This window comes from Micropterus salmoides, unplaced genomic scaffold (assembly GCF_014851395.1).
Source record: "Micropterus salmoides isolate LMB-PRFRI ecotype aquatic unplaced genomic scaffold, ASM1485139v1 Ms_hic_scaffold_2190, whole genome shotgun sequence".
In the NCBI taxonomy this organism is placed as follows: domain Eukaryota; kingdom Metazoa; phylum Chordata; class Actinopteri; order Centrarchiformes; family Centrarchidae; genus Micropterus; species Micropterus salmoides.
Genome location: NW_024041363.1, coordinates 1 through 25,495, shown reverse-complemented (window position 1 = coordinate 25,495; position 25,495 = coordinate 1). Strand labels below are relative to the sequence as shown.

The following is a 25,495-nucleotide window of genomic DNA, read 5'->3' as shown; positions in this document are numbered from 1 at the left end:
ACAATTTCTTTTTTGATGATATCTGGGGATTTCGAAGTGTCCAGGATCCCTGGTGTGTCTACCACACTAAGTACTCTGTTATTCCAGAGTACCGCAGCTTTTTGACACTCTCAGTCACCGACTCTGACAGGACGGGATCTGAAACTTCTCTCCCCAGAATGGTGTTTTCCAACAGCACTCTTGCCCACACCAGTTTTTCCAATCATCACAATTCTCATATCAGACCTGCAAACATTCATAACTTGTGTTCAAGCTGTCTGAAAGAGTAAATCGTTGGCTTGATGTACATATATTTTAGTGAATATGAGCACATAGAGCAGATTAAACAAAATGTTTTGAGTCTTACCAGCAGAAGAGCCATTTTCTCTCAGCACTGTTTTCTGTGCAGAGACCAAAGATGAATGTAAAGGCATTTGTTTGAGACATTGTTGTTTCTTTATATAGCTACACGGCTGACACCCATATATTTGCATAACAGCTCCATATAAAACAGGCAAAGACAAGGACATTCTGCAGATACCTCACAGCTCGTCGGCTCCTTGCTGCACAGGATCCAAGGACCATGTCTGACAGTAAGTTAAACTATTTCTATTTGTTTGTAATGCTCTCTTTACTTTGCATTAATACAACTCTATTGTTGAAGTCAAAGATCCACTTTTGAATAATTAAGGGAAATTGAAACCATTTACAGATTTCTTTATTGTATGAGATTAAAAATGACATTATGTTTGTTGTTTCACAGAAAAGAAGATTTCAATCATTGTTCTGGGAAATGGAGATTCTTTGAAGAAAGCCCTAATCCAACATCCTAGGGAAAGATTTATTTAAACTAAACAAAACCAGTGTTCTCAAAGATACTCAGATCTTTGAAAATGATATATATGAGGTCACATGTACACCAGAATTGGACACAGCATTAGAACATAAAGCACAATTTGCTCTTAATTGCCACCCTGACATGTGTCTTTGGTGGTAGAGGATGGATTTTCAGCAGAAGAGGTGTGGCGACAGATAGAAAGGCTGAACCAAATAACAGGAAACCCACAGAAGATTCAGAGTTGTTCTGCCACTGAGCTCTGAACATCCAGATTCTTACCCATTCAGATGCAACACCACGGAGCAGGTTGTCAGTGAACTGAGAGGCTGGCTGTAGAAAGAAATCTGACGTCAACCAACAAGAGTAAAGGAAACATGCAGATTTATAATTGGACGTAACTTATATCTAATATGTTGGTGTACACTGGTGCATGCCATATTTAGTAAATGTAGTCTACAGGACTGTTATATTTGTTTGTATACTCTTACCTACAGATGAAGTAACTGCCTCTACTTATAGGCATGCTGACCATCCTCAGTCAGATGCGTCATCACACAGAGAGAGGTGAGCCACAGTCTCTCTCACTGCATCTTTCTAACCTATAGCCAAATGGATGATGGTGTATCAGGCCACTGTAGTAATAGACGATCTCTGCGATTATAAGATAAGAAAATAGGTTTATTAGTCAACAGATGACCTGAACACAGGCGATGGGCTGAAGTTTTTAGGACTCACACTCCGGGTCCAACTAGCGCATTGCAAGTTAGCACCTCAGCGTGTCAAATGTGCTCCAGTCTCTGTGGATTTTTGATGTGTTCTGTGACTTTTTCTCTTCCGTAACCCGCTAGAACAGCAGCCTCTCTGTGTACAGCCTCCCGATTTACAAATTAAGTACTGGCCTAATTTTAACATTGCCCCCCTTCTTCATTACAATCCTACCACAACAATTCACTTTAGCTTTGGACCTGGCAGGCTCCATAACTTTTTTTTGATCTACAATAACCCTAATATGTTGTCTTACAAATGTGTAGTGTTTACTGAAGGTGGATTAATTAAAAAAGAACCAAAAGATTTCATCAAACTTACAAAAACATTTTTTTGCCTTTCCATTCAGGTGGCAGATCCTGGGTATGGAACCCTTTCACCAAGAATTTCAAAAGTGAGACCTTTGTTTTCAAGATGTAAAGTATCACAGAAATGCAGTATTTTGTGTATGTGTTTAAAGACAAGAAATCAAAATGTCCTTTAAATGAAAATGTGCTGGGATTTATGAAAACAGATCACTGTAAAGTTCCCTCAAGGTGTTTTTCTACATCAATGCAGGAAAGTCCTCTGGCACCACAGTGACCCCTTGTTCTGCTGGGAATGGCCGGGACTGGAAAGAGTGCGAGTGGAAACACAATCCTGGGAAAGAAGCAGTTCACGTCTAGAACCAGTTCAAATCCGACCACCACAGAGTGCCAGGTGGCAGAAACAGAGATAGACGGTACACGTGTACGGGTCATTGATACCCCAGACATCTTTGATGATGAGATTAAATCATCAGTTAAGAACGAACATGTGAGAAAGTGCAAACAGCTCTGTCAGTCAGGACCTTGTGTTTACTTACTTGTGATGCAAATTAGCAGATTTACAGACGGTGAGAGAGACATACTGAAAAAGCTGGAAGAAGCTTTTGGGAACAACGTTCAGGAACAAACAGTCATCCTGTTTACTCGTGGGGACGACCTGCAGCGTGCAAAGATGAGCTTGAAGAACTTTTTGAGTGCCTGCCAGACAGATCTCAGGGAAATAATTAAAAAGTGCGGCAACAGGTGTGTTGTTTTTTGAGAACAGTGGCTCAGATTCAGGTCAAGTGGAGAAGCTAATGCAGACAGTGGACAGCCTATCCACTGTCTGATAAAAAGACGGAAGAAACAATAACTGTGTATGAATCAGACCAGATTAATGAAATGCTGGGATGAAATAAATCATTAATCTGAAACTGGTTGATTATAAAGTTATGACTTTTATTTTGGTTTCTTCATACTTTGCTTTATAATTAGCAGCATTTAACTAGAGATTTATGTGTTTTTATATTATTTTTTGATTCTGTTAAAGAAGTCTGACATGTCTCTTTACTGGTGCAGCAGCTCCCTCCTGTCTCACGTTGTTAACTTTTGTAAACTATGATGACATACATGTTACATTTACCAATAAAGCCCAGTTTTGCTGTATACCCAGTGTCTCATATAGTTTCTGGTTATTCCTCCACACAGATTTGTGATTTAAATAAATTCTTCTCATTTATAGATTTGGAGCTAAGAGGACGAGGGGGAAATGTTGTCCTAAATAGTGCTGACTTGTAAAAAGAATATCTTTAAAATAAATAAATAACTATTGACATGTGTGACACAATGTAAAGTGTAACATGGTTTGCTTAAATTCCCCCCACCATTTAGGGTTTTCTGCTGGAATATGTAAGTGGAAACTAACTTCATGTTCCTGGCATACACAGCCAATCACTACATCAATATCACTACTAACTAAAACTAAAGGCAATATATATCATGGCCATACAGGCTAATGTAGGCCTACTGTACTTAAGGGAGACACTACAAGTGAATACAGTAAAACTTGTCTCTAATAACGTCATCACAATCGCCAATTTGCACACATTTGACAAGTCAGTGCAGGTGAATGGGATAAATAAAATAACTAAAGCATATCACCACAGAACGTCCCCAGTTAATGACTTACATCAAGAGTCTTTTCCCCTGAAATGTTGTTTAAAAATGCAGATAAGCTCGTTTTAGTTCAGAAGAAATCTACAGATGCAAACAGCATGAGGTCAGTAAGCTTAAAACTAACACCATCCAAATGCGTATTCTTGAACTTTTATTTCCATGAGAGTAAAAGAAGACATGGAAGCAAAATATGAAAAAGTGTCCTGCCTTAAACAGTAACTTTATTTTTCTGATCATAGGCTCCTCATCTAATAACTATCCATTCTATTGGTTTGTTGGATGCTGATTGATTTTTTTACATGATACAGGCAGCCCTTCCTTAAAATGTGAAAGTCTTACCATCAGTTATTGTGTGTGTGTGTGTGTGTGTGTGTGTGTGTGTGTGTGTGTGTGTGTTTATAATATAATAGCAACAATAATAATGTATTTGATCAATACATTATTGTATTCAGGCAATCCAGTATTCTGTAGCTTGGCTGTGTGAAGCTGAAGGTTATCTTTACTCATTTGGCATCTTGCTTGTGAAACAAAAAGTAAAAGTATTTAAATAACATCTATTTAATTATGGCTGCAGCCCGACGATTTTTGTTGATTTTGAGGTGTTATGTATTCCAATAATACCAAAACAATTAAAACGATTGATTGCCTTGTGAAAAATAAACAAGTTATTAGTGACACTAAGTCCCTGTCCTTGGTGCAGTCATTTATTCTAAATGAGCCCGTACTCATCTCAGGGCATCCAATACCAACGCTTTCAGAAAAAAGTGAAAAAACGTAGTTATTTGACACTAAAGGTACCCTTCAGCGTCTATATGAGACACTCTGGGGAATCCCGTACAGACCGGTAGTGCTAGTCCTAGTTAGCTAGGTAGCCACGTTCATGATAAAAGTGTTAAGCCCCCGATGAAGGGTATCTTTACCATAAAATCCTCACGCTTTGTCGAGCTGTCTGAAAGCATCAGTTATGACGTATTAAAATGAGTAATGCGTTGTCTAAATAGATAGCCTACTATTAACAAAGAAAACATGCACATTGTGGCATAGTTTCCTTTGCTGTTGCCTGCTCCTGTGATAAACCTAGTGAATACTAAAAAAACTTGGTCTCTCTCTCAACTGATTATTGTAGTGTTATTGAGTGTTAGGGAATTAAAATAAATTGCTAAGGAAGTCAGAGTTGTGTTAATATATTTAATGTTTTGTTCAAAAAGACTTCAGTAAATAATTATGAGAAGTGCCCTTTTTTCCACAGCCCACCAATATGCCTGTGCACGTCCCTGCCAGAAACCTTAGCAAAACGAAGCGCGCCGTGTTTAGATTGACGACTGTTCCAAACCAAGGCTCAAGTTCATTTAGGTGTGCCAGTAAGACATGCCAAGAATGCACATCTTATAGTCTATAAAAATGTTTTTAAATTTACAACAGTGTTTGGCAAACCAAATAAAATAAAAAAGCCAGCTTAAACATTACCAGTTTCATCACATGTGACTTTTAAAAGGTTACAAGAACCGGATAAACAGCAGCGAGTTCTGGATGTAAAACACACAGAGGAAATGAAAGGTGCTAAAAAAAAAAGTCGTCAAATTCTGGGTGAAATTTTAATTTTTTTTATTTGTAAGTTTATTGCAGCTGTGGAGTTAAATGCTGGTGCATCACAGCTAACAAATAAAATTGACAGCTGTATCATAAGTGTTAAGACATTTTCAGAAACTATGGATGCTAAACGTCTGTGTACAAAATAATGTGTGCATATGAGCAACGTGTGAAAGATAAGAAGGTGACGTGAAGTTAAAGGGTTTGATATACAGAAACACAGGACGATCTGGATTAACCAGATCTACATGACTGCCTTCTTTAAGATCAATCAATGACAGTTGGTTTCACAAACATCATTTAAAGAAAATCTGCTCCTGCTCTCTAGTCCTTCCTTGTTCCTCAACAATGTCAAGTCACTTTAATTTATGTAGCTCAACATCCCGGTGCAGAGCTGATGACTCATTGCAGAGGGTGAAAGTTCCTCTAGTAGACATATACAGTGCTCTTTCTGCCCCACACTTTTATTGTTTGCAAGGAAAATAATACAGCAGACAGACTGTCAGCTGCTTTCATGCATGTAAGTTTGGTTCGTCTAACCAGGGAAAAAATATACATGGTTGCACATTAAGAGCAGACCGTTTTGGTGACTGTCATCCTGCATAATCAGGACCCTCGTGGGGAAACTGAATGCAGTGTCTGATTAATGTTTCAGATCACAAATTTGCCTGAAGGATTGTAACCGTCTGGACAGCATACAACACCCTCTGTCCTAACTGCTGTTCCTTGAGTAGAAATAACTTTTTTTGAGCTTATCAGCAAATAAACTCATTAACAAATGAGGCTGGGTCCTTAATGTAGCCTATGGTCATAGGTGTCATTTCCACTGGTCCCCACCACTTTTTAAAAGCATAATTTGTAAAAAAAAAATATAGCTTGCAGTTAAATAACAAATGAAAATGCTTTTAGAAAGATCTATTTGCACATTAAGAAACATGCAATGCAATTAAAATATAGAAAAAAAATAACTTAAAAAATATGCTCCTAATAATGAAAGGACCCCAAAAACGTGCCGCAACAATCAATAACTTTAACTACTTCTTGACAGTTTCTTTTTGGCCAGGTTTTCCGTTCTCTCCCTTTGAACATGAGGGAGCAGGAACAGCAGGGATGATGTCACATGAGAAAAGTTGATCTACAGGAGAAACAGATCTGAAAGCAGCACAGAATGCCTGAGAGCTGCACTGACTGACATTCTATTATATTTATATATTTTGAAATGCCACCTGAATTTTGTGTTTCCTTTTACATAAATACAAAAATTCCACCATAGATTGGTGCAGAAACTTTCACCAGAATGCAGGAAATGAACTGTCTTAAGTAATTTAAGTATCTCTTCGTCTTGTTCTTGTGAACCCTATATCTACGCGTACTGTGATGTCTTACGAGCTAAGTGTTTCTTCACACCCCTAATCCAAAGGGCTACAGTGTGTCACCATCACTTTGCATTACAAAGTGACGCCCTTGCCTATGGTAAATTTATTCCTTATACTATATGTATATATGTTATAAAAGTATTTATGTATATATAAATTGGCCCATGTGTTAATTAGATTTATATAATAACAGCAGCAATAATGATAATAATAAGTGTATCATCTCTTTCTTTCTTTTTCTTTAACTTTTATTTAACCAGATGATCTCATTGAGATTTATTACCTCTTTTTCAAGAGAGACCTGGCCAAAATGGCAGCATATTAACAGTGCACAAATATGAACACCAAGCACAGGCACAACAACAAGGAATCTCAATTCATATTAAAATCACATAAAACATGAAACAAGATGTATAATTATTGTGTATTTCACGTTAATTTTCCAGAATAAAATAAAACGACAAAGATGAATGTCAAGGGATTATTAAGAACGTTGCTGTTAGATTATATAGTAGCTGACACGCCCCATTACATTTACATAACAGCTCCATATAAAACAGGCAGGTACATTCTGCAGATACCACACAGCTCATCTGGCTCAGTGCTGCACAGGATCCGAGGACCATGTCTGACAGTAAGTTGTGTAACAATAATTTTCTATCCGGCATGTTGGTTTTTAATGCTCTCTTTATTTTGCATCAGTAAACCTCTAAGGATCTTCTTTTGAAATATACATTTCTGTAGAGCATGTTTTTTCTTAATGCTTTCCTATTTTGGAAAATCAGGGGCAAATGTAACCACATACTTTTTATTTTATTGGATGTATAAGGTAAAAAATGACATTATGTTTGTTGTTTTTCACAGAAAAGAAGATTTCAGTCGTTGTCCTGGGGAATGGAGATTCCTTGAAGAAAGCCCTAATAACCAACATCATAGGGAAAGATTTATCTAAACTATCCCGAAGAAATGTTCTGAGTAATACTGCGATATATGAAAATGATACATATGTGTTCATATTTACACCAGACTTGGACGCATCATGTGAGGACATAAAAAACCTATTTGAAATTAATCGTTACCCTGACATGGCTCTGTTGGTGGTAGAGAATGGACTTAATGGCGAAGAGGTGTTGAAGCAGCTAGAAAAGCTGAAAGAGACAACTGGAAAACCCACAGAAGAGTTCAGAGTCGTGCTGCCCCTCAGCTACAAACCCCCATACAACTTCTACACCACAGAGCAGGTTTTCAGTGAACTGAGCAAACTGACTGCAGACAGAAATCTGATGCCAGCCAACAAGAGGTAACAGTGAACAGAGAGACTGTAGATATAAATACATATCAGTGTGCACTGGTGCATAGATTTACACCTTAAGGTTCTTGCACACTGCCCAGTCAGCACCCAACTAACACCAAGTCACAAGGTCGAGGCTGCAGTCACTTTTTGGCAAGTGGAAAACTCCATTTTTACTGGATGTATTGGCCCTTTAAAGGTATTTCCACAGGTTAAAAGGACTGGGTGACTTATAATCAGCAATAACTCATATATAAGTAACACTCATGACTAAAATCAATTCATTTTGAGAACCGTTCAGCCACAAGTAGTGAGGTGGAATCAGTTTTATCAGTTTTCTGCCTTTTTGGCGAGTGCAATACTACAAACTACATATTTGAACTTGTTGTAAAAGGACTGGATTGGTTGGCACAGAGCAACAAAAATAATGTGATAAAGATAATTGTAAGAGAGAGCCTATGAATCATGTTAATGAAAGACTACAGTCTGTTTTCCAAATATTAACAAGTATATTAAACATGGGCCTACCAAAAAAATTTCATTGGCAACAATAATAAAATAAATAATTTTAATGTTTTTTATAGTTTTGTCAGACCTGATAAACAGCAAAAACGTCAATTGTGATTATTCCGTTACAAGAAACATTTATGTCTCACAAAGACTAGGCCTACCTTTGTTACCGCGGACATAAAGTCATGTTTATTTGCAAGTTATGCCTGTCTGAGATAAAAGATGCTGTAGATGTAGAGATGTAGCCTACAGGGCGTCCCAGCTTTAACATGCTGCACCCGCTGCCGAGCTTCCTCCAGCGCACGTTCTGATTCAGATTGTGCACGCAGAGGAGAGGCTGTTCACAGACAGGTCCGTTGTCAAAGAGAGAGAGAGGAGCGAGTAACCTCGCTAACCTGCACTGACATCAAAGAAAGTCGTGCGCGCTGATGTTCCGCATGCGAGTACGCACAGCTGTCAAACGGAAAACGGCGCACATTAGTCCAACTTTCTACAACCCCACCCAACCCGAATAGAAATGTCAAACTCTAAAGACTCCATCCGACTGACACCGACTGACGGCGCACACTGATCCAACAGTGTTGGTTTGTTGGTTGGAGTCGGTCGGCGTTTGTCGGGGGCAGTGTGCAGCTTTAGAACATATTGGTAAGCTGATATGGTTCTGCCTTTACATTATAGGCATGCTGACAATCCTGAGTTATATGTGTCAACACCAAACACTGCAGTGGAGAAAACAGGTGAGACACAATCTCTCTCAGCAGCCTCTTTATTATAACGTAGTCAAATGTGTTGCGTTTAGTGAAGGGTAATTAACTCTAACAGAATCTAAGGTTTTATAGCAACTTACAAAAACTCTCATTTTGCCTTTTTGTTCAGGAAATGCAAACGACATCACTGAAGGCAAGAAGAGTTTAAAAAGTAAGATCTGTGTTTTTAAGATGTGTCTGAACTGAAACCGTAAATTATTACAAAAATGCAGTAGTTTTGTGTTTTAATGAAAGCAGTCACTCTTAAAAGTGCAGCTGCTTGGATTTATTAAAACAGGTAAATGTAACGTTCTTTTTGTTCTACATCAAAGCAGGAAAGTCCTCTGGTACCGAAGTGACCCTTGTTCTGCTGGGAATGGCCGGGACTGGAAAGAGTGCGAGTGGAAACACAATCCTGGGAAAGAAGCAGTTCAGGTCTAGAGCCAGTTCAAATCCGACCACCACAGAGTGCCAAGTGGCAGAAACAGAGATAGACGGTACACGTGTACGGGTCATTGATACCCCAGACATCTTTGATGATGAGATTGAATCATCAGTTAAGGACGAACATGTGAAAAAGTGCAAAGAGCTCTGTCAGTCAGGACCTTGTGTTTACTTACTTGTGATGCAAATTAGCAGATTTTCAGACAGTGAGAGAAACATACTGAAAAAGCTGGAAACAGCTTTTGGTAACAACGTTCAGGAACAAACAGTCATCCTGTTTACTCGTGTGGACGACCTGCAGCGTGCAAAGATGAGCTTGCAGACATTTTCGAGGTCCTGCCAGACAGATCTCAGGGAAATAATTAAAAAGTGCGGCAACAGGTGTGTTGTTTTTGAGAACAGTGGCTCAGATTCAGGTCAAGTGAAGAAGCTAATGCAGACAGTGGACAAGATGTTAGAAGAACAGAAACAATCCTACAAGTGTGCAGCTGTCTGACCAGATAAAGTCCTGGGATGGGATTTCTTTGCATATACATATTAACATGATGGACTAGAAATGAAATGATCTTGAACCAGTTGATTATAAAGTTATGAATAGTTAAAAAGGATTGGATTTTTTAGGGGAATATCAACATGGGTTTTTATCCAAGTAATGAAACACGTATATTCAAAGATGCAGCAACAACATACAAAGATTTTTAAGACATATTTTTTCTTTTTTCACACAACTTGAAACAACATGTGAGTTGCATAATATCAATATTCCAAATGTTATTAATATAAACAAATAAGGCAGACATTTCTTGATAATTGTGTCCAACATGTGTACTGAGCAGGACATTTTAGACAGAGTCACTGCTCCCTCAAGGACAAACAGAAACACTGTCTCTAACTTAGATCAAACATGTATTTGTCATTTCTGTACTGTGATCTCTTTACTTTCTGGCCAACATATAGAGTGTGCTGATAGCAAAATATCTGTGATAAGCTCAAAGCTAAGTGTGGCCAAATATGTGCTTTAAATCTAAAAATAAATATAGCCAAGCAATGACACACTTTTGTGATGGAATAAATATATGACTCATCTTGCACTGTTTTATTTCCATTTGCACAATGTAAAAAAACATATAAATAGATTAGATTTTTTGGTTTAGGTTTTTGTGATGGCTCCTCTAAATGGGCCTGTTTGTCAGTGTAGAAAACCACTCACTCTGACCATATTATTGACAATAAAAATAACTATACAAAGTTTCATTCATTGTTTGTTGTGTTGTTGACTGATTTATTTGCATACACATTAGCTGACAGTTTAATGGTACCTGGTTCTTGTAGGAGAATAAAAATTGACTGTATGTATATGTAAAATTTAATTTTACATATATGTAAATTCAACATTTAAAAACTGTATTTCTAAAGTTGATTAAGCAGGAAAAATAAAAACAGTTTTTTGTTGATGGAATAAAATACAGTATACTGTGATGGTGGGATGTAGATAAAGAAAAAAACAAATGCTAGAAAACAGTTTATTTCCCATAAACTGAGCCAAGTACAAAAAGACCTGATTTATTTTTAGTGCAGACACAGAACGGACAGCTAGTGTTCACTGAATTTGACAAAAAGAAGTATGCATTATGCTCTGCAACTTCCTACATGAAGGAAGCCTTATGACTGGGGGTGTAAATCAAGACGCATTTACAATTTCTAAGGAAGAGGGAGACAAATTACAAGGTACTTTTGCTTGGCAGCTTATCCTGAACACCCTCCTCTGAAAACACTTCATCTGCAGTCATCTGTTTTTCTGAAATGGAAGTTTAATTTGTCTAGATCAGGGTTCGAGTTATAATCTGAGCTTCGCTGGGGTCTCTGCCCTTAACGTGTTATTATTTTAGCACACAGCTGCAAGCATTTTATCATATGTAGCACTGTACTAATTGGAGGATGCATCAAAAAGCACAGTACAATACAACTGAGGTTTGGGTCCAGTTAGTTCTAAACTGTGCGCACGAGAGCGGCTGATGGTGGAGAAGTGCAGCATCCTGTAGGATAGTAGTTCATTAGGAAAGCAGTTAATTTAAGTCTGTTTATCTTTTTAATGTAAATAATAGTAGGTACTAATTATTCAATTCAATTCAATTCAATTTTATTTATATAGCGCCAAATCACAACAACAGTTATCTCACAGCGCTTTTCATAAAAGAGCAGGTCTAGACCGTACTCTGTGATGATATTTACAGAAGCCCAACAGTTCCCACCAAGAGCAGCACTAGGCGACAGAGGCAAGGAAAAACTTCCTTTTAAGAGGCAGAAACCTCGAGCAGAACCATGGCTCAGGGTGGGCGGCCATCTGCCTCGACCGGTTGGGGTGAGAGAGAGAGAGAGAGAGAAAGAGAGAGAGAAGAGAGTGAAAGAGAGAGAGAGAGAAAGAGAGAGAGAGAGAGAGAGAGGGATGTAAGGAGAGAGAGAGGGGAGGGAGGCAGCCTACACAATATACACACAGAGGTACAGACAGCGAAGGTAATGTTGCTATAACTAAATGAAAAATGGTACAGATATTTATAATAGTGTTAATGGTAACCATCGTAATGTTAATGATTATAATAACAATAAGACAGCAACAGTCGTTGCAGTAGAGGGTGTCGAGCAGGAACACGGGGGCAGCAGGCGACCCGCAGCCACAGATCCAGACTCCACAGCTCCAGAGCCAGAAAACCTGCAGGAAGTGATAGGAGGAGAGAGGAGAGGGACGAGAAAGCACAAGACTACCAGAAAGGGGAGAAGTTGTGTTAGTAACATGCAATAATGGGATAAGGTTGCATACAGAGGGAGAGAAAGTAGAGGAGAGAGGAGCTCAGTGCATCATGGGAAATCCCCCGGCAGTCTAGGCCTATAGCAGCATAACTAAGGGATGGTTCAGGACTACCTGAGCCAGCCCTAACTATAAGCTTTATCAAAGAGGAAAGTCTTAAGCCTACTCTTAAATGTGGAGATGGTGTCTGCCTCCTGAACCCAAACTGGAACCTGGTTCCACAGGAGAGGAGCTTGATAGCTGAACGCTCTGGCTCCTAGTCTACTTTTGGAGACTCTAGGAACCACAAGTAACCCTGCATTCTGGGAGCGCAGTGCTCTGGTGGGGTAGTAAGGTACTATGAGCTCTTTAAGATAAGATGGTGCCTGACCATTAAGAGCTTTGTAGGTAAGAAGAATGATTTTAAATTCTATTCTGGATTTTACTGGAAGCCAATGCAAAGAAGCTAAAACAGGAGAAATGTGATCTCTTTTCCTGGTTCCTGTCAGAACACGTGCTGCAGCATTCTGGATCAGCTGAAGAGTCTTAATGGACTTTTTCGAGCAGCCTGATAATAAGGAATTGCAGTAATCCAGCCTAGAAGTAACAAATGCATGGACTAGTTTTTCTGCATCATTTTTAGACAGGATGTTCCTGATTTTCGCAATATTACGTAGGTGAAAAAAGGCGGTCCTTGAAATTTGCTTAATGTGGACTTAAACGACATGTCCTGATCAAAGATAACTCCAAGATTCCTCACAGTGGTGCTGGAGGCCAAGGCGATGCCATCCAGGGAAACTATATCTTTAGATAATGCGTCACGGAGGTGCTTAGGCCCCAGAACAATAACTTCAGTTTTATCTGAGTTTAACAAGAAAATTACAGTCATCCAGGTTTTAACATCCTGAAGGCACATTTGAAGTTTAGCTAACTGATGAGTTTCATCTGGCTTGATCGATAGATATAACTGAGTATCATCTGCATAACAATGAAAGCTTATGGAATGTTTCCTGATAATATTGCCTAAAGGAAGCAATATAAAGTGAAGAGGATTGGTCCAAGGACAGATCCTTGAGGAACTCCATGAGTAACTTTGGCGTGCATGGAGGACTCATCGTTAACATGTACAAACTGAAATCGATCTGATAAATAGGACTTAAACCAGCTTAGAGCGGTTCCTTTAATGCCAATGAAATATTCCAGTCTCTGCAATAGGATCTGATGGTCAATGGTATCAAATGCAGCACTAAGATCTAATAAAACCAGTACAGAGACAAGTCCTTTGTCTGATGCAATAAGGAGGTCATTAGTAATTTTCACCAGTGCTGTCTCTGTGCTATGATGAGCTCTAAATCCTGACTGAAAATCCTCAAATAAACTATTGCTCTGTAGAAAGTCACACAGCTGTTTAGCAACTGCTTTCTCCAGAACCTTAGAGAGAAATGGAAGGTTAGATATAGGTCTATAGTTGATAAAACATCCGGATCAAGTTTGGGCTTTTTCAGAAGAGGTTTAATTACAGCTACTTTAAAGTACTGTGGTACATAGCCTGTTGATAAAGATAGATTGATCATATCTAGTATAGAGGTGCTGACTAAGGGTAAAACATCTTTAAGCAGCCTAGTCGGGATGGGGTCTAAGAGGCAGGTTGATGGTTTAGATGAAGAAATTATTGAAGTTAGTTGGTAAAGATTGAGGGAAGCAAAACAGTCTAAACATGTATCTGGTTCTACAGCTGTTTCTAAGGTTCCTGAGTTTAGAGATAAGTCGGTGCCAGTTGAGGGCAGGTCTTGGTGAATTTTGTCTCTAATAGCTAGAATTTTATCATTAAAGAAGCTCATGAAGTCGTAACTACTGAGAGCTATGGGAATACTTGGCTCAATAGAGCTGTGACTCTCTGTCAGCCTGGCTACAGTGCTGAAAAGAAACCTGGGGTTGTTCCTATTTTCCTCTATTAATGACGAGTAGTACGCTGCTCTGGCATTACGGAGGGCCTTCCTATAAGTTTTAAGACTATCTTGCCAAATTAAACGAGAATTTTCCACTTTGGTGGAACGCCAATTCCTCTCAAGTTTCCGTGATATTTGCTTTAATTTGCGAGTTTCAGTATTATACCATGGAGCTAACCGTCTTTGTTTTAGTATTTTCTTTTTTAGAGGGGCTACAGAGTCGAGTGTCATTCGCAGCGAGCCAGCAGCACTATCAACAAGATGATCGATTTGGGAGGGACTGAAATTAGCATAGGAGTCCTCCGTTACTTTGTGACTAGATAATGTATTTAGAGCTGATGGAATCGCATCCTTAAATTTAGCTATAGCACTATCAGACAGACATCTTGTATAGAAATTTTTGCCCAATGGCGAGTAGTTCAGCAATACAAACTCAAAAGTTATCAAACAGTGGTCGGATAAAGAGGGATTCTGTGGGAACACCACTAAATGTTCAATTTCAATACCATACACCAAAACAAGGTCAAGGGTGTGGTTAAAACAGTGAGTCGGTTCATGAACACTCTGAGAGAAGCCGATGGAATCTAACAAAGAGATAAACGCAGTACTGAAGCTGTCATTCTCAACATCTACATGAATATTAAAATCCCCTACAATAATAACTTTGTCCGTTTTAAGGACTAAAGTTGACAAAAACTCTGCAAATTCAGATAAGAATTCAGAATACGGGCCAGGTGCTCGGTACACTATAACAAAAAGAATTGGTTGCAGTGATTTCCAACTTGGGTGCGAAAGACTAAGAACAAGACTTTCAAATGAGTTATAGTTTAGTTTAGGTTTAGAGCTGATTAATAGGCTAGAGTCGAAGATAGCTGCAACTCCACCTCCTCGGCCTGTGCCTCGAGGAATGTGAGTATTAATATGACTGGGAGGGGTGGATTCATTTAGGCTAACATATTTCCATCACCCAGCCAGGTTTCAGTAAGACCAAATAAATCAATATCATAATCTGATATTAGTTCATTTACTAGTACACCTTTAGAAGAGAGAGATCTGATGTTTAAGAGTCCACATTTAACTCTCCTATTGTTTGCACTATTGCTCTTGTGGTTTTAATTTTTATGAGGTTTTTATGCACAGCTCCTCTTCTGTTTACCTTTTTAAATAATTTCGATGGTCGGGGGACAGACACCGTCACTATAGGTTTTCACTAAGTAACTCCTGAAATGGAGGAGCAGAGAAGTGTGTTAGACTGCGACTCTGCGTAGGGTTTTGGGTGGGTAACTGCTGAAAAAGAAGGGCAGAGAAGTGTGTTAAACTGCGACTCTGCCTCCTGGTCTCAACTCTGGGTTGTCATGGATTTGGTCCACTAATAAACTTGGCCAGATTTCTAGAAATGAGAGCTGCTCCTTCCCAAGTGGGATGGATGCCGTCTCTCCGGATCAGACCAGGTCTTCCCCAGAAAGTCTGCCAATATATTATAATGACAAATACATTATTCGTGATTCAAAATAATGATTGTTGATAAATGAATTAGTGACCCTCACAGATGCACTCCCTCTCATCCGGCATCACTGACTCTGGGGTCAGTAAAAACATGCTGAGGTCAGCAAAAGGAAGATGCCAGGTGCAGAATAAATGATGCAACTGTCAGCAAATGGACCAGTTTGTCAGTGTAGTATTTTAAACCACCAGACCAACCAGTCACTCTGACCATTAACAAGCAAATGTTTCCATCTGGTGTCTGATGAAGGTACAACAATTAAAGAGTTACGATTTTGAGTAACTAAAACAAGATCATTTAAGGTGCCTTATAATAAGAGTTTATTTATCTCAAGAAGGAAAAATAAGCACCTTTAATTATTAACTTAATACTAAGCTTTAAAAAAAGAAAAGTTAACATCAACTACATGAGGTCATCTGGAATAAATCAGACCCGACTGCAGAGTCAGAGTTTTATTTATATCATTGACAATAAAAAAGAAAAACATATTTTACCTGCTGTAAATTCAAAGTTCTATTCAATGTTTGCTGTGTTGTTAATTTATTTATTGCATCCGCATTAGCTGGCAGTTTAATGACACCTGGTTCTTGTTGGTGTCATGCTCCTGGGTTTAAGTGTGGTCCTGTTTTATTCTTCGCCTCTGTGTTTTGTTTAGGTTTGGTTAGTTGATCATTGCTTCCTTGTTCTCTGTGGTATTTGGTTTCACATGTCCTTGTGTATTGTTGCTAGCTTTTCTTCCTGTTTTATTTTGTAGTGATGAGTTTCATGAAACGTTCGAAGCAATTGTGCCGGATTTGTGTGGAGGCTTTGAGCCAATTCGACACCCATCTCCACTGTAACACCTACTGGTCACTTTTGATATTGTCACATCTTTATAGTGGTTTCAGTAAAACAATGACTGACAAGCATATAAAATTCTAAATATCTTATCAATACAAAACTCATAGGATTTCAGAGAAATCTCCATAAAACAAAGAAACGCTTTCAGATCGTCAGAGAGCCTAGAGGGGAAGATGTAGTTGAGGTCCATCTTTCTGCCCTGAGGCCTTCATCCTCCAACAATAGTGAAGGGCTATAGATCCTTCACCACCAGATTCACCAAAGCCTCATCCAGCTCTCTCTGTCTGCCTTTAAAAAGAACATAAACCTACTGTTTGATAAAACTACTGAAACTGAGCAAATCTAGCTTGAAATAGTGCCTAGTTCTTTAGATTATTAGGCCAACTAGGCCATCATTTGTAAGCTGGATGTAAAACAGCACAGGCCAAATACAGTGAAAACAATTAGCTCAGTTCTGCTCAGTGTGGAAAACTATTTGTTACTGGTTTAATTGGCCCTTTTTAAGGAGGCATATGTAGTTTTTCAGTGAACTCATATCAAATTTTCATTGCCTTATTGTCCCATACCCAGCAAGCAATAGCCGTCATTTCACCGTTTAGGTTTACTGGAGACCTGATTTAGTCCGGCTATGAGTAACCCACTTCTAGCCGTAATAACTTTGTGGTTATGTGGTTAATAACCATGTGGTTACATGACGTTTTTGCCAAAATAACTTGCACCGTGTATGATATTCCATCATTTAAGCAAGGTCTACAGTGATTACAAGGTTTTTTGTTTCATTTCTTTCACATGATTTACGCGCAAGTGGGGTTTCGCCCTGGCAGCACGTGAGGTATTTGATATCCCATTATTTTTGCAATGGCATAATATCTACAAGATATTAAGTGTCATTAAATTGACATGGTCTATCTGTAGCCACGATTTAGCTCTTACTTGGACAGGCTACGTGTAGTCTGCTTTTAGCCCACCTGGTGAAATAGAGGCAATCAGTGGTCTAATATCAACGGCTTGGCTGTAGCTCTGTTTCAGACCAAATAGGTTACATGTAGTTTTCAATCATGCAGCTGTTGAGGTGCGTGATCTCATTTCATCAAATGCAATTAAACGTTTAAAACATTTAAAATCTTTATTTTCGCTGTAACGTTCCCTGCATTACCTTTCATTTTAATTTAAAACACACAGTGTGGAGTAAGGCACGTTGTTGTTAGCTTAACATGCTGCATGCAAGTGTAACTTAACGTTACTGTAACGTTACTCCATGATACCCACAGGTTTCCTCGTGCCCTTACAAACTCTTGAAATCAAAGGGGGTGAACATGAAACATGTGCAACCTTACCTATTATAATTTTGTAATGAAAGCCGCACATATTTTACTCACTAACGTTAGATCAATTTACCTTCATTAGAATGATAATTAGAAATATACTGTATGTTTTCATTTAAAATCATTTGTTGATAGTAATCATGTCTTAATGTTTACTTATATTCATATTCTTACATATTCAACAGTTATGGATCCATTTACCCGACAGACTGGCGCCACCCGAGAGACCCATCTGATGCTCTTCCTGCATCAAGTAGCAGCTTAGATGAAGATCTAGATTTGGATGTAGCCAACCCATTTATTTTGTTATTATTTATGTTTTTATTACCGCATGTTCTTAAAATTGTTCGTATTTGTATTTATAATAATATTTTATCAATAATTCCTTTATATTCCCATCATGTTGTATTGTCTTAAGTTGTAATTGTAATCCTTTTTCTTAATAAAATTTTTATATTTAATTTGTTTGGACGGATTACCATTTATTTATCACTATTCTGTTGTCTATTAGAGGTAGATATGTTGTCATTAAAAACATGTGTTTATTTGGTCTATTTTTGGGCTATGGTTAGACGTCTATCAAACTTTCACTGACAGCCCAAATTCAGCCCTGTTTTAGCCTAGATGTCTAGGCCGTGTTTTACCTTGGCAAACCTGAATCATATGACTGCTCTCCAGTCAAAAGCAGGACTTTCACACTCAGCCCGTCATAATGTTCATCTAGTTTAAACTTTATAGTTCAGCCTTTGTGAACTATGCTTCTCTGCTTTCTTTCCAAGAATGAGGCGTCTCATGTCTGTGCATTATAGAGCTGGAGTCGGGGTTAAGACAGAAATATTGCTTCTACATCAAGGACCAGTACGGTGACATGTGGAGTTCAACCATAAAACCCTCCCAGGGTGATGACCATCTCAAAGCAAAATGGAAATTCAAGAAGTATAAAATGACAACTGTCAGTAATACACAAAGAATCATTCATCAAATATGTAACCCAAAATATTATTACAGAACATCTCCTTATATTTCCATTATTTACTGATAATCTAGCTCACATAAAAAGATGATGTAAATATCAGTGGCTTAAGTATTGCAACATTTTGTGAGTATTTATATTTTATGCTACTTTTTTCTTATTTCTACTGCCACCTTTTATTTCTCCTATTTTTATTTGTATTTCTTGCTTTCAGATAAGGATTTTACTAACAAAACATCTCATAATTGAAACGATTATAAAATAGTTATAAAAGATGAAATCAATGCAGCAAGCACGAAGATTTATTTTTCTTGGAAAGTGAGCACTGTAGGAACGTCTACATCAGATGTCCAGTAGATGGACATATTGTATCAGTTATAGTTCAGTTTACGGTTGAGGCTGACAGAGTTGATCCTGGACCAGAATACACAAGTTTGATGAGTCAAAACGCAGCAGACAGAAGGAGAATAAAAAGTTATCTGTTCAGAAACATTTTGTTTTGTATTAGTTTTTTTGTCCTGTTACATTCAGTCTTCTCATCAAGCTTTCTGTGCAGAAGGTAGATGAGCTTCCATGATCCAAAAATGCATATGTTTGCAACACTGTCTCCTTTGGGGGTCTTTACTGGAACAATAGAGAAAAGACAGGCTTCTTCACCGGCCCCAATATGCCCACATGTACGAGGTGAGAGAACAGCATTGCTCCCAATTGATTTCTCATTCAGTTCTGTTTTCTTTCCCATGTCTCTTTGTTCAATGTGAAGTATTTCAGACGACTACTGCAGTCTTTGCTCATGTGTCCTACCTACAAACATCCAAAACAGACTCCTTTTTCCTTTTAAGAAGTCTATTTTTCCCCCTGTGCATCTTCCTGATTTGTGGACACCGCGCCAATGTGTGACCACCTCCATCACAAAACAAACAGGAATTTTGAGAATTAGTGGCAAATACATTTCATTCCATTTGTTGTCGTTTTTTCTTGTTTATGTGTTTCTACAGGTGTCACAGTTGTTGCAAAACTGCTTCCTCTTAGTCTCAGCTTTTCTCTTGCTTTGACAAAGGTGGAGCTTTTGACAGATCTGACAAGATCTTCACTTGTCTCTCTTCATGAAGTCTACTAGATCAGATAAACTAGCTCAGCATCCATGTCGTTCCTAAAGTTGACATGCCTTATTCCTCACTTGTCTCTGAGCTTGTAAGGTAGTTTCAGAAGAATGGTCTTCATACTGGAAGCAACATCCATCTCCTCCATGTAGGTGAGCTGTTCCATTGCATTGCAACAACCTCTAAGGAATAATGCAAACGCTTGCAATGCTTTCACATCCTCTGGCTTGATGTTCATTATCAAAATGTTCTTTAAGTAGATCTTTTGCTCTTTTATAGCCTTCAGCTGGAGATGTTGCAAATATTGCAAGCTGGGGCCTAAATCTTTGGATGCCCTGTGGTGTATTGCTCTAGGAAATGCTTTCTTTCCACTCCTCTCTCAAATGCCCTGATGAAAACTCCATATTGCAATGGACCACCATCATAAACAGGAATGTCTCTTGGTGGTAAAGTAGGAGAGAGATTTTGTTGAGCGAGAAGAGCTGTGATGTCATTTTGCCTCTGAATTATGTAATAGATATCACCTTCATTAACATCATTAAATACAGGTTGTTTGTGTTAGAGGACTCATATCCTGAGCTCTAACAGACGGTCCATTAGTTCTTTCCTTTGGTCGAGCAACCTGTTGCTGGGAAGAAGATTCAGTTCCCATTCGCACATTCTGTCTTTGTTGCACTTGATCAGGTAAATATGTGTTTGCATGTGGATTTAATTTGACTGATGTTTTCTTTTGAGCAGTTCCTTTTCTCAAATATGAGTTCATCCCATCAGATACTTTTGAGCCGTTTCTTGATCCCATTGATTCAAGTACATTGATTTTTGCATTGGTTGCTGCCAGTTCAGTCTCTAGTTCCAGTTGTATAATTAACTAGTTGAAGATATTAAATCATTTCACAGTCTAGCCTATTTATATAGACATACAAAGAAAACCCAAACATATCAGGATGCCACACTAACTATTTCCTTGGGATCAGGCAGGGAGGAAGAATAAAAACTGTCCAAGCTCATATTTTTAAGCACCCAGGGCCTATTTTTTAAAACAATAAATAAAATCCATAGGCCTACGAAAGTGTATGTGTGCAGGTGGTGAAGATCTGCTGGGTGAGTCGAGGTGAGAAGGCCGATCTGTCTGTGCGCGGTGTCTCAGTGCACTCTGTGCGCCTGGCAGCACAGTCTGTTCACTGCAGCGATTTCACACAGAAAACTATATATTGAGAATTTACTGTTTTCGTGATTCCACTGTCTGCCATTGCTGATTCCCGTGTCTGACTAATTTTGCGTGAGCGCATGAGAAAGGATGAGTGGAAACTCCATCCGTGCGTTTTTCCGCCAGAGGACTTATTGCTTTGATGTAGCACAAAAATAAATTATTAGGCTATTATTAATAAAGAATACAATTGTTTGTTTTTGAAAAATAAGAGTGACTGCTTGCATTAAAATTATATACACAAAACAACTAATAATTTACTTTCTGGGTTCAGACAAATGTTGAAAACAGTCGGTCTCGATTGTCGAAGGTGCAGTTCACCCACAGCTCAAGCAGGTGACAATGCCATTTGCTCTGTGCAAAAAATAACATGAATGCTTGTGAAACCGAAAGAAGAAACATGAGTTGGTGGCACTGATGCCTACATGCAGTCAACACGCTTACACGGAAGACCTAAGTGAACTGCGGATGTGTTTTACCGGGTCCACCTGAGAAACGCTGATATCCCCGCTAAAGTAAACCCGCCGGCGTCCTCCGACCAGGTCTGATTCATGGAAGGACAACGTCTGTCCAAGAGGCCGGCAAAGACACGCAGCGACCCAGAGATGTAGCCTGCGTTAGACTCTCCTTATTGGTAAGTGGAGAACGTCCACACACACACACACACACACACACACACACACACACACACACACACACAAAGATTACTTTAGGGTGTCATTTCGTTTTAAAGCAATCAGTCACAGTTTTTGGGTTCTTGGTATTTTTGATTTTGCTGTTGTTGTTTGTGGTAAGACCTTCCTCTTGCGTCTCATGTGTTTTGTTCTTTGTCTCTGTGTTGTGTGTTCTGTTTGTCATTTGTTCATTTGCCACTGTTTTACTTTGAAGTTGCTGTGTCCTTGGTGTCATTTTATTGTCTTACTTCCTGTCTGTGTTCAAAATTAGCGTGTATCACAGCTTTTCAGAGTGTGTGTGTGTGTGTGTGTGTGTGTGTGTGTAACTCAGGCAAAGGCTGCTGCACTGAAGCAACACACACTGGAGGTGTTGGATTTTTAACCACATAGAAACTGTTGGATAATAGATGATAGTGGCCTCTACATGGCTCCTGGCAGCAGTTTCTGTAATAAAAGCAGACAGAAATGCTCCATGACCATCACGCCACATAAATGCATTTTACAATTATAGAGGAGTAAACTGTAATTACGTAAAAAATGTACCATTGTCATCAGGCTTGACATTATCTTTTTTGCTCACCAGCCTCTGTTGCTAGTTGTTTTCCAAAGTTACTAGCCACACAGCATTTTCAGCCACATTTTTGTTGTTGGGAAATTATGTTTAATATGATTAAAGTTGACTATTGCGCTAAAATTTACTTGAACTAAATTTGTCCTTTTAAATGTAGATGAACACTGCACCCAAATCAAGAATACATAAAATGTATAACTTCAGGTCATTGTAATTAGCTCTGATTAGGTTGTGTGTAAAGCGCCTTTTTTATGAAAACATCTCGGCCTAGTCTATGAAGATAAAGACAAAAAAAAGTAGCTTCTTATTGCATATAATAAAAGTGGTGCATGGTTGTAGAAGGTTAATTGAATATAAAAACTAAACTGGAAAAAACTAGCATCAGAAACATTATATTTATTTACAACAGCAGTAAATACTGTAATACAGAAAATGATCTGCAAGCGAAACAAGGAGCAAAGATGAACAAATTCTTTTTGTCCAACTGACGGCTTACGGGTCTTTAGGTCGAAGGGACTGTGGTTTGATGACTCAACTTATATTCTCATTTCACAAAAGTTTTGATGTCATATTTGGAGCGCGCACCCTCGCGCTGGGACACTGCAGCAAGAGGGTGAGACGCGCTTGACATGTGGATTCTCCTGCTTGATATTATAAAAAAGCTTGCTGTATTATCGCTGGTCAAGTTGACACTTAACCGTAGGCCCTAAAGTGTCATTTTTACTTCTGCGTCGAACCACCTCCTCAAAAATGTAACTACACGTCAAGTCGATGTAGTCGATGTAATGTATTTGACCGTCAGAGCGAAATGACTTGTTTTACTATCCGAATGTGATCCATTTGGTTGATAACATTTGAAAAGGCTACATCAGCCGCACGTATACAATTTTACCCCCATTCACGTTAGCGGAGGGCTAACTGGAAGTTAGCCTGCTGGGCTGAGCTACGCCATAGGCTATGCGCGTAGCCAGGCATTTATACTTGTGCGTCAGTGTCTCCATCATTCAGTTCAATTCAATTCAATTTTATTTATATGGCGCCAAATCACAACAACAGTTATCTCACAGCGCTTCTGCAATTACATCCCCAAACGCTAGTCGGCAGTAGCGCTACAGCGTCCACTGTGTTGACTTTTGGCTTAGGCCCTATGCAGGAGTATAAATCAAGTTTAACAGCCCTCATGCCACTTGGGAATATTTCAGTGCTCCAGAACAATTCAGGAACAATTCAAAATATAAAGAATACAACAGAATATGATGCAATGATCAGTAGCTTGATTTTTAGCTTAAGTTACATTTTTTGGACAATGCAAATCTCAAAGCATTTTCATTTGTTAGTTAACATTTCTTGCTATTTTTCATAATACATTTATCAAATCCTTTTAAAAAGTGATGGGGAGAAAATCACCCACTTCAAAAGGTGGTGGGGACATGTCTCCAGCATCCCGGGTGTCTCACATCAGCTAGGAGGATGCAAGCACATGAGAAAAGTAGCTAGCCCTGCAAACACGTGGATCAGAAAACAAAAAGCAAACACACATCTACCAACTACAACCAACTTAAGCAGAGTTTAATCCGTCGAAACAACAGCTGTATAGATATAGAGTCCGACTTACATCGTCTCTCACTGTTTACAGGCAACTCCCACAATGAAAGAAACTCTGACACGTCATGTCTCCGGTATTTAAGCGTAGCTTGTGCAACTACGTACGTTACTGCCGTAATTGCCAACCATATTGTGATCCGCACCGTCTCTTAACATGAAGAACAACAGGAGGTTAAAAAGGAGAGAGAAATTATGAGGCCCCCCGGTGTTTATTATCCACCTTTACTCAATGGTAAAAAACGTCTATGTTCACTGATTACCCTGGTTGTCTTCACCTCACCTGTGCACATGCAGTAAGTGGTTGTTCTCTTGTTGTTGTTAGGACTGTTTTCCAGTGTTTCTAACAGTGTTCACACCGATGGATTACCTAGCCTTTGTTTTTGGACTGTTCACCTGTTTTCACCTGGTTGTTTAATAAAAACTCATTAAACCTTACCTCCATCTTCAGTCCATTCTCACTCCCAAGTTGTCACATAGCCTACGGATGGTCAAGACCCCTTGCTGTCAGTTTGTAACACACTGGGGAGCCCTCTAGCATCATAGTTCAATGTGCTGGGCAAAGCAAATAGTCCAAGTAAGGAAGGTGGTTGGGGTGGATGAGTGGAACACAAGCCAGACTTTCACCAAGAGACTGGTGTTTGTTCCTGTGTGAAACAAAAAGTCAACGTTGAGGGTTTTGTAGTAGTTTGTTCCTAAACCTAACCAAATTGCAATGTTTCAACAACATACCCTTTCACAACGTTAAACACTCATTTTCTTTTGAAAGTCTAACCAGATGTTGCATATTTATTCTACCAATCTGACCATGGAGCTCTACACGTTGAAACAAAATGCTGAACGTGTTCCCAGGGCGATAAAAAGTGACCAAACATCTAAATGTGACGGGTTGGACATTGTAATGATGAAACAAGTGTGTAATTGCTCTAACTTCTATTTGAAACAGAAAGGAACCAGCTTAAGTGAACTGGCTCAGCTTTGTGAAGACTGAAACCTGCTTGTTGGTGAGTGCAGCTTTCATTTTGAATAATTGAGCTGCTTCTTGAGCGTGCAAAGGTTTGAACCGGGAAAGTACGCACCAATGTTGAAATGTGTTTTAAAATCTAAAAAAACTTTTTTTCTTTTAAAAGGATGTTAATTTTCCTTTTAGGGTCTGGGACCAGATGAACAACGCAGCCGAAGAACATGTTTTAAAAGTTTCTATTTGAAATCAAGTCGAAAAAAGAAAAGATGGAACAAAAAAAGAGGAAAACTCCCTCTCCCTTCTCTGCAGGGTATAATGTAGACAGTTGTAAGAAGGCAGGTGACACCACAAGCAAGAAGGAAGGTTGAATGAGGAGGAAATGAATCATTAGACAAAAAAATTCAAACTTCCTTCTCAGAAAAGAACAGACGCAGAAGAGAAGTGTTCAGAGAAGGATGAGCTGCCGAGCAAAGTGTCCTCAGAAGGTATCATGAGGTT

The 25,495-nt window shown here is 38.8% G+C and overlaps 2 protein-coding genes and 1 long non-coding RNA gene across 3 annotated transcripts; all 3 read left to right on the top strand.

The window, feature by feature from the left end:
* Positions 1-2,170: 2,170 nt before the first annotated feature.
* LOC119916789 (GTPase IMAP family member 8-like) lies at positions 2,171-2,717 on the top strand (the record flags this gene model as incomplete). The annotated part of the gene is given in 2 exon segments (XM_038736751.1): positions 2,171-2,641; positions 2,643-2,717. Coding segments are annotated over 2 exon segments (546 nt in total), but the record flags the coding sequence as incomplete, so codon positions are not given.
* A 4,877-nt stretch (positions 2,718-7,594) lies between these two features.
* Positions 7,595-10,749, top strand: LOC119916788 (GTPase IMAP family member 7-like). Its single transcript, XM_038736750.1, has 4 exons — positions 7,595-7,809; positions 8,989-9,047; positions 9,187-9,228; positions 9,389-10,749. The coding sequence occupies exons 1-4, from the start codon at positions 7,595-7,597 to the stop codon at positions 9,994-9,996; spliced, it is 924 nt and encodes a 307-aa protein (XP_038592678.1). The 3' UTR covers positions 9,997-10,749.
* Positions 10,750-21,591: 10,842 nt separating this feature from the next.
* Positions 21,592-25,325, top strand: LOC119916787. Its single transcript, XR_005447160.1, has 3 exons — positions 21,592-21,820; positions 24,980-25,037; positions 25,184-25,325. It is a non-coding gene; the product is annotated as an uncharacterized LOC119916787 (long non-coding RNA).
* The last annotated feature ends 170 nt before the right edge of the window (positions 25,326-25,495 follow it).